General features: G+C 42.5%; 1 protein-coding gene across 7 annotated transcripts in view; it reads right to left on the bottom strand.

Annotated features, from left to right (window-relative positions):
• Positions 1-1,349: 1,349 nt before the first annotated feature.
• ralyl (RALY RNA binding protein like) overlaps positions 1,350-9,050 on the bottom strand; it is a 122,600-nt gene continuing 114,899 nt past the window's right edge. For all 7 annotated transcript variants that reach the window (XM_030397564.1, XM_030397560.1, XM_030397566.1 and 4 more), the window contains 3 exons: positions 8,427-8,596; positions 7,107-7,145; positions 1,350-5,279 (listed from right to left, as the gene is read on the bottom strand). In XM_030397564.1, coding sequence (XP_030253424.1) covers positions 7,113-7,145; positions 8,427-8,596 — 203 coding nt within the window. In that variant the 3' untranslated portion in view covers positions 1,350-5,279; positions 7,107-7,112. The remainder of the gene's footprint in view (positions 5,280-7,106; positions 7,146-8,426; positions 8,597-9,050) is intronic.

The following is a 9,050-nucleotide window of genomic DNA, read 5'->3' as shown; positions in this document are numbered from 1 at the left end:
AGCCACGCCCACTTTCTAATCAATAAAAACAACGGTGAAAAAACAGGGTGTTTATGTTGGATCCCATCACTCACAGCAAGGAGCTGAATACCAATGAACGACTCCAGGGCCTTTAAGAAATCAGACGAATTTCTCAACCCATAAAGGAGCACTTAATCTGTCAGTTTATCATAAATAATGCATAGTTTGCAGCAGACAGGGAGTTTCATTAAGTTTAAATCTAAGTGAGAAAAAATATCTCTGCCATGAAGAATCTTCCCTTGTAAACAGGCTGTTTTCCTGATATGATTTCATATATTCTGACCTTTTCTTCGCTGTAGTTCATCGTATACTTCAAGGCATAATATATAACATTTATGCATTAAACTGTCCCAATATCAGCACCAAACTTTTCCAACAAGGGAGAGCCCAGACGCATATATTGTTTTAATCAAGGTAAAGGTGCGTTTTCATTTGGTTGCCTGTCGTTGTAGCTTCCCAGAGTGAGTCAGAGAGTGAAGAAGGAAGTCAGCGAATGTGACTCAACGTAACGTGAGTAAAACTTTAAAACATTATCCCATCTGTGAACATTCTGTGAGTCACATCAGACAGATTTTTATCAGATAGGTGGTTGTTTAATAATAAAGCCTCCCATGATCTCACTCTACTTCTGTTTTTTGTTCTTCATTGAGTGGCAGAAATAACATACTGTGCCTTTAACACATTTTGGTAGAAATTTGAGCATGTCATTCTGTTTTTCTGGATCCTTTTATTTACTTTATTCGTTTAACTATCGGGGACAACGCAGGTTAATTGAAATCAGCACAATAATCAATGTGTCGGAACGATTCAAAATGCTAATTGCAGTCTGCTGACAGGCAGACTGCAATCTTCTATTGTAAACTCCAGACACATATATTTCAGATTGGAAATGACCGTCACGACCTGGTTGCCACGTTCTTATCATCACCTACGGTTACGAGTCAGGTGTAAAATGACCTGCCACAGGTGGACGTTCGGCTGCGGTCAGATCGTATTAGGCGCGCGGCGATATCGGACTGGCAGGGCAGGCGAGACCGATGCCATTAGTGAAACGCGAGATGACAAGCTGCCGTTATGGTGTCCAGTTTTCTGTTGACTGACATTAATTTGACAAGTGTTCAAACACTAAAGCTGTGCCACTTGTTAAAGTGTCATTCTGATGGCGGCGGTGGCACACAGGCTGCATAATTAATGATATAAATCATGATTAAATGAGCAGTCTGCGGTGATGGAAGATGGGGCGAATGTATTTTTTACGTGGCGTCCGTAAACTCTGTGAGCTGCAATCACACTGTCTGTATTTATGTCCAATAAAGCCAAAAGGTCTCTTTGTCCTTCAGTTCATATTTATTTGTAAAATAAAGTGTTGATCATTGAAACATTTGACTAGTTAAATATGACACAAATATTTTATTGACTGAGAAGAACACAAATAGTTATCTACAATGACAATGAGGTTTTTTTTTAATTTTTTTTGCCTTACAACAGTTGGAATATACTTCTTTTTTTTATACATGAACTGAAAATACAAAGTTACAGTAAACATGCCTTTTGATAAAAATATCTTTACAAAAAAATGTACATTTCTATACAACAGTTGTCAGTTACACGTCTCTACAAGCCCCATGATCCCAGCGATCCCAACAAACTGTCAGTATATCATCTCAGTGTTATTTTTAAACTTAGTAAAATTCTTCTTTCAGCCTATCAATACTTGAAATAAACATGATAAAGGACTATTTACAGGGCAAACTAAAAAAAGGGAGCGTTGAGAAAGCCAGAAATGTTTTTAAAGTGACCCAGATAAATTACAACAGTTAAAAGCAATGAGGTTGTCCCTTGTTTTTTTTTTTTAGTATTTCTGCAAAAAGATTTGACACATCACCAAACTGTTCATTAAATAACAGGCTACCAGCAAAAAAGATAAACATGTAGCAGAGCCATTTCCCTTAGACATGTTTTTTTCTTTTTTTTGGATACAAAAATAGTGCTAAATATTACACATTATCATCATTCACCAGACACTTAATTTTTGAAAAGAGCTGCGGGACAGACATTTTATTTCATGTATTTTTTTCAGGCGGCGCTGCCAGGGTTCACTGTTGTGTTCGTCACATTGTGCAACATAATGAATTCTCTGCTTAAAGGGTCCGTTCACGAAAAACAATATATTCTTTTTTTTTTTTCAATTTCTGTGTTTAACAAGAGATGAGGTGTTTATCTATACAAAACACCGTTGTTCAGATTTGTAATCCACAGTTTTCACGGGCGCCGTGTTCAACCCAAGGTCAAATAATACAGCGAGAAATTTCGGAGGCGCGTGTTGATTCCCCGGAGTAATTAGGGCATTTTCTTCTGAAGAACAACCCACAAAAAAACAAAACATAGCTGCTGGATTTCTTAACAATGCTGACAGTGTTGCAAATGAACTTATATTAGATTGCACTGGACTGGACTGGCTACAACATATCTCGATGATGTGCAAATAAAACCACAATGATCTGCTTGACGAGACACAGCGAGGGCTTTAAATGTCTACTGTGTGCAATAGGGGTGGAAATGGACTAAAATAATCATAATTATGTTTTTGTTGGGTGTATCATCACCTGATTCTAAGAATAATTATGTTTTTGTTACTTAAGATTGAGACTTGTCTAAGGCGTTTTCACAGTGGTCCAAAACAGAAAACCCAAACCTAAAGCGGGCCTTTTTGTATTTTTCTATATTCTGCTCGATGTCACATTTACATAAATGCAGGACCTCTCTTGATACTCAGTAAGAATAAAGTCATCTCAGTGACACGGTGTTTGTTTGCTGTCACGCTTTCACTTCTACTTAAAAAAAAAACACCCTCAGGAGGAGTTTTACTGTGGTTACACTGGAGATTGATGCTTCTGAGTTCGAACTGAAGGAAACTAGGAAGAGCTCAGTTGGATTGAACTAACACTGACGCTTCCAGGCGCTCTAAGGTGCAAGTTGTTTAACGATTAACGCTTCATTTTCCGCGTAACAGAAACCCTCGTTCCAGCTGTGCATTTAGCTCTGTTTGCTGTTTGCTCTGTTAGGTCTATTAGCCTTCTTAGCTGTAAGCTAATGGCTCAGCACACTGCAGGACTCTGCTGCCTACCAGCTGCTAGCTCGCTAACCAGCTCTCCTTCTCCCGATTTCCACCCGGATTTATTGTCTTTAACATAGCATTTTTTCTGTTAGTGAGTTCACGGCATTACGGCATTCGTACATTTTTAATAGGGTCATGCTGAGTTGTCATCCAGTGATAAAACTATAGTAACAGCACGAGGAAACATTTGCTAAATGATAGCCTAGCTACACATACTAAGTCCTTGGGCATCCCGAGGACAGTCTGAGATTATTGCAGGCGCATTTTCAATCGTCCCCGGGATGCTGTCTCAAGCCCTGGACAGTGATAGAGATTAATGATTGTAAAGTAATTGATATGAAGCTGTATACATTATAAACTTGATAAATTGTTGTTAGCCCGTTAGCCATGCTACCTCCCGCAGTTTACGCTTAAGTACCCCTCAATGTCTTTGCTATTTCCTGTCTCACCTGCCAAAATCCGCCTGGCGTTACCGGCTAATTGTTCAGAGACATGAATTAGGCGTCAACATTCCCAAAATTAGCACTAATAATCTCTTCTGAATAGTGGCCGAGAGGCTTTTACAGGACTACATTATCAGCCTAATTGATGCTAACAGCATGTCAGCTGGAACACCTGCTGCAAATGAGCTCCCTCCTCCTGAGTTCGGCTGTGAAGAGAAACTGAAAGCTTGAGACAACAAACATGCCTTTGTCATTGTTTGGAGTAAATTAAATCTGTAAACCTATTAGAACAAAACATGATGTGAATAATTAACAGTAGAACATGCTGACATCTAGCGACTGGTGACATCATTCGGCCAGTGGAAGTTGATTTAAAATCGGGTTAATTATAAATCGCTCAGTTGAAGCGCGAGCCGCAGTTTGCGGGTGAGCGGCTCCACGTGGCGGGAAAACAACAATCTCGCTAGGTAGAAATCATAATTCTGTCTGTAAACTGCACCAAATGAGCGGATTGAACATTCAATGCCTGGCAGTTCAGCTTCATCTGACCACTGTTTGTACTTCCCCTTAATATCAACCTTTTATGGGTGTTTCATTTAAAGAGTGACGCCGGATGCTGTTTGGTATCATCCTGTCACTTATGTAGGTTGTTTAAAGGCAGCAGCAGCCATTATATCTGTTAGATTACTACATCCTACTTGGACGATATCAAAGCCTCTCGATTTATAATTTAGAACGATACAGATTCCGCGGTTTTCCCCCAAAAAAACTGTCCGAGCTCCCTCGCCTCCATAGGACAGAGTCGATGCAGGATGCAGAGGGAGATTGTAGAGGGGAAAGATAAAAAGGGCGTTGGCTCCTGAACAGCGGCGGTCCATGTTGGGATGCGCAGGCTGAGCGGGGGAGCAGTGCATTGAGACATTAGGGCACTGCTCCCTGGCAGGAGGCCTGTGCCAGTGTTGGCTCTCTACCACAGGAAGCTCTTTCTGCTTCCTAAACTTGGCAGGAGAAGGACTATATGATGGAACAGCCCCACAGGGCATTTGTGTGATAAATGGATAAAGCTGGATAAAGTTATGCCCACAGCTATTGGCTTAGCGTACGAGGCAAATCCGAAAAAAGCAGACGGCAAAACGATGTCGCATTCTTTTTCCTGAACATCACAATGTGGTCGCGGATTGTTTTTCCGTCTGTCATTTTTATTTCATTCGATTTTGGAGCAACAACATGTAAATTAATTGGAAAAATCAGTTTTGTGAAATTACAGCGCAAGAAACACATTTCATAAAAGCAGCAACAATCGATCAACGTGTTCCCTTCTTTTGACGCGATTCAGTTTGTAAAATCCAAATAAAACTCATTTCCTTCCCTTCTGTCTTTTTATTTTTGCGGGGGAACGGGATTAGCGCATTAAACCGTCAGTTTTCGGGAACATAAATTGCACAGAAATATCCATGAGGCAAACTCGGGCCGACGCAATAAAATGGGTCTCGCATACATTTTTCTTTAGAGAGAGCACATCACATTTCTTGTTTTTTGCTGCACAGTTTTGGCATCTAAATGTGATCCGGGCGTCTCTTTAACACAACTTACAGTCCAAGAATGGGTGGCTTGATCCCTCAGAGATCCTTTTTTCTGCCTCTTGAAGGTGATGATGAATTCTAATACCACCGACCGGGGGTGTCTGCCGCCTCATCCTGAAGCGATAAAGGAGAAAAAAAACTGATGAAAACACATTATAGGACTGCGTTTCCTCCCCAGAAAATGCTAGCTATTTATAATGCCGTAAATCTGATGAGGATTAGCCTGAATATTTTTTTTTTCAAAGCTTGTCCGTTTTCTGAATGGCCTCAGAAATATCTCGGGAAGTGCAGAAATATTTTGCCGGTAACTGGAGCTGCCTCCCTAATCCTTCCGGACATGACTTATTGAGGTTCTTCTCACACTGATTTTCTATCCGCGGTAGGCCTGCGAGCAAAACATCCGCATATTCTCCACCACCTCGAGTGGGATTTTCAGCGTTTTTTTTTTTTTTTTTTAAATGTATGTTCTGCGAGGAGGTGTTGTGAATTGGCCACTGATAGAAAATTTTTTAGAAGGCAGATATATATGGGAAGGAAATGGAAAACTGAAGTGTAACATGGTTCCTTGAGAGGCGGCTGGAAGTGGTGCACCAGACATCTGCACGGGGAGATGGAGGGGGAGGAGGTGCGGTGTTAGCACTGAAACATTTTTGCCAGTAGACTTTGGAGAAAGTGTTAATTTAGTCGACAACAACTGTGAGAAAAGTTTTAGTTGGTGACTTTCTAGCCGTGACATAATTGAACCGAAACCAAGGACTTTAATGTTTCCTTGGCATAGGAACCTTATGGGATTGTAAATGATTGTTCCAGGTATAAGTCAGACCCTTTGGTGTTGCCAGGGAAAAACCAGTGAAAAACTTTCTATTTTGATTTATTATAAGAAAAAACATCATGCCTTTCAAGGTGTCCATCATCAGGAATGACTGGCCTTAACAGACACCTTGTCGGGTTTTACTCTTTGTATAATATTTATGGAACAATTAAGTGAATGCAGCTTCTGAACGATCACGCTGCAGGTAGCTGCAGTGCTGCCAATCACACCGACAGCCAGAGTTTACGAACGAATGAGACGTTTGGGAGAATGATTCTATTAACACAGGGAACGGCGGAGAAAGATAGGAAACAGAGAAATTGTGCATTGTCAGGCGACCTTGTGAAAGCCTAACCAGCTCTAACCCTGGTAACTGCACGCATTAAAGATGGTGTCGGCCCAAAAAAGCTTAAAAGGCTAAAGCATTAAAAAAACATGAATATAAATAACATTTCGCTGGTGAAAACTAGACTGAGATGTTTTCAGTTTTGCCCACTAAAAGTAGACGGAAACTAATTTAAAGAGGAAAAAAACTAAATCGGAATCAGGTGCCAGATTGATTGCTTTACAGTCTCCACTGAACTGAGCCACTTTTTGGATTTCCTCTGCTCACCCAGGAGCAAAAAGAGGGGGACCGTGGCAGAGATTAACTCGGCGTTTCATCAACAGTCTGCGACTGATAACCACAGCTAAGCACCCCCGCTATGAGGAGCCAGCCAGCACCGAGCCAACTGATGATGTGGCCGCATCATTACCCACAACCCTGAGAGGCGAGAGGCAGGAAACTCTTTACCTTGGGCCTCGCCGTTCATACCCCCTTCCACACAATTCAATTAGATGAATGCTGTTTATGGGCAGTTCTGGCCCATTGGAATGCCATTATTGCTCCCTCTGTTGGATTCGGCATTAGCCGCCCTTCAGTGGAGCTGGTCTTCCAAATGTCATGGAGCTTATGACTTAGGCGATGATTAACGGATGTTTAGAGACGCTCGCGACGCGGTTCAGCGCTCGCGGCTGTTAACGAGGACCGGATGCAAGGCCATTAATGAGGACTGGCTGCGAGAGGCTGCAGGACTTTTTGCGCCATCTTTGTAACAACTTGGGTGGACCGATAAATCCAGAGCTCTTACCTGATCTCAGTTGTCGATATCCGATACGTGGTTCTCTATCTGCGAAGGAGAGAGGGGGAGTTAAGATCATGGGTACAATATTACAAACTGAGCACACGGGTTGTCTTTAGTCTCCTCTAAAAGGTCATTGCTGGTGCACCGACGCTCAACAACGGCGGTTACGTCCGACCTGCGAAACAGCCTTTGCGGTACGTTATCACCATCTGTGATCAATGTGACCTTCAGGGAAACAAATACATCTTTCCCACAATGTCTCTGAAAAATAATGCCCTCTATTAGCGAGGCCTCCAATCTTTCATCAAGGATACAGAGGCTCGGCCAGCTACTGGCGAATAAATGTCGCATATAAAGACAAGCATGGTCAGAACCACCGCCACGCTGCCCCGCTGCCCCGCTGAACCCACGCGAACACTCGAACTTGAGGAATTGTAAGGAGCAGCATGCGGCTCACACTTCTGAGAAAATATGGGGAATAATGTGGGCGTTTTCAAAGCCCCTGGAGGCAGTTAGAGGACGTCTGAACACAGTGTAAAATGACTGTAATTAAATGTTTGAGTTTAAATGCTTCAACAAAAGAAAAACCCGATGACTCAAAACCCAAGTCGATGGAAAGTTTCGTCCACGTGACAACACCAGGAACTTTGACGAGGATCATTTCGCAGATGGGAACGATCAGTTGATGAATAGATTACAGAAATATACAAAAAGAAATAAAGAAATAAGCATTTTTAATCACCTTCAAGCAAAAACACCATTTATGGGTTCTAGCTTGATGTGTGAAATCATTTTAAAAGGAACATCTTTGAGTTTTAGACAGTTGGTTGACCATTTTATACATATATGCACTAAATAAATAAAGAATATCTAAATCTTTGCAATAACATTGATTTCTGTTGGCGTTTCCTGCGTCCTTGTGAAAGAAAAACCCCTTCGCGCGACTCTCCAGCCAGCACTTCACGGTCGGACTCACATCGGTCCATACGGATCTGAAACGCTCTCCAATGTGTCTCGAGCGTACTGCTTTAATTATAGCCTGTAAGTATATGTATGTATGTGTGTGTGTGTGTGTGTGTGTGTGTGTGTGGGCGGGCGGTGAAGAGCCCTACTTCCACAGTTTGAGCCGGGGTCGACAGGGAAAAACTGTCAGTCCGGGCGCCCTCACCATTCACTCATGTGAAGCCTCGCTCGCTCAGATCTGTGGCCATGAATAATTCTGGAAAATTAACTTTCAGAAGGCGAAGACTGTCTGCCCACTTGAGATCTCCCAAAGTGCCTTGCTCTTTCCCTCCCTGTCAGCCCTGTCAGCCGTTTTTCTCTTACCAGATGGTGGTTGCCCTCCTCGTCGTAGTCGTCCTCGCCTCCATCGGTCATCTCTCCCGCCTCCCCGTCCAGCGCCACCTCGCCGGCCTCCTCCCCGGAGTTTTCTGCCGTCTCTGACACGGACTCCTCATGCAGGGAATCGCAGTTGTCCTCGTACTTTCTCTGAGCCTCTGAGGGAGCGAAAAGAGGGCACGGAGATGCAATTCAGAGCGCGATCGCAGTCAAAGGGAAAGTTTTGGCTGCCTTTTTTTTTTTTTTTTATCTGGTGACACGTCGACTACCGGCTTCCAAAATTCTTGAATTTCACTCCAGCTTTACGTGCATAAAATACCAACGCGGAGCATCTATTATTAGCTTTCCCACTACACCCAAGAAGCAAGTTTAGATGCTGATGGAGGACTGAGAGGCTTTAGAACTGTATGCTAGGAGGGGGCGAACATTTCTGGCCATGCTAAAAGCCATTTTTTCTGTTATTATCATCAAGTCTCAATTGTGTTGATCTCAGATTCGTCAGCCTCCGGGATACAACTGATCTCGTGTTGTTCTACAGTGTTGAAAACTACTTTTCTCTTCACTCGTTTCATTTTGCACTTCATTTTTAGAAACCACATAATGTTGCTGAAC

This window comes from Sparus aurata, chromosome 19, assembly GCF_900880675.1.
Source record: "Sparus aurata chromosome 19, fSpaAur1.1, whole genome shotgun sequence".
NCBI classification, from domain to species: Eukaryota; Metazoa; Chordata; class Actinopteri; order Spariformes; family Sparidae; genus Sparus; species Sparus aurata.
This window is presented reverse-complemented; position numbering and strand designations above follow the sequence as displayed.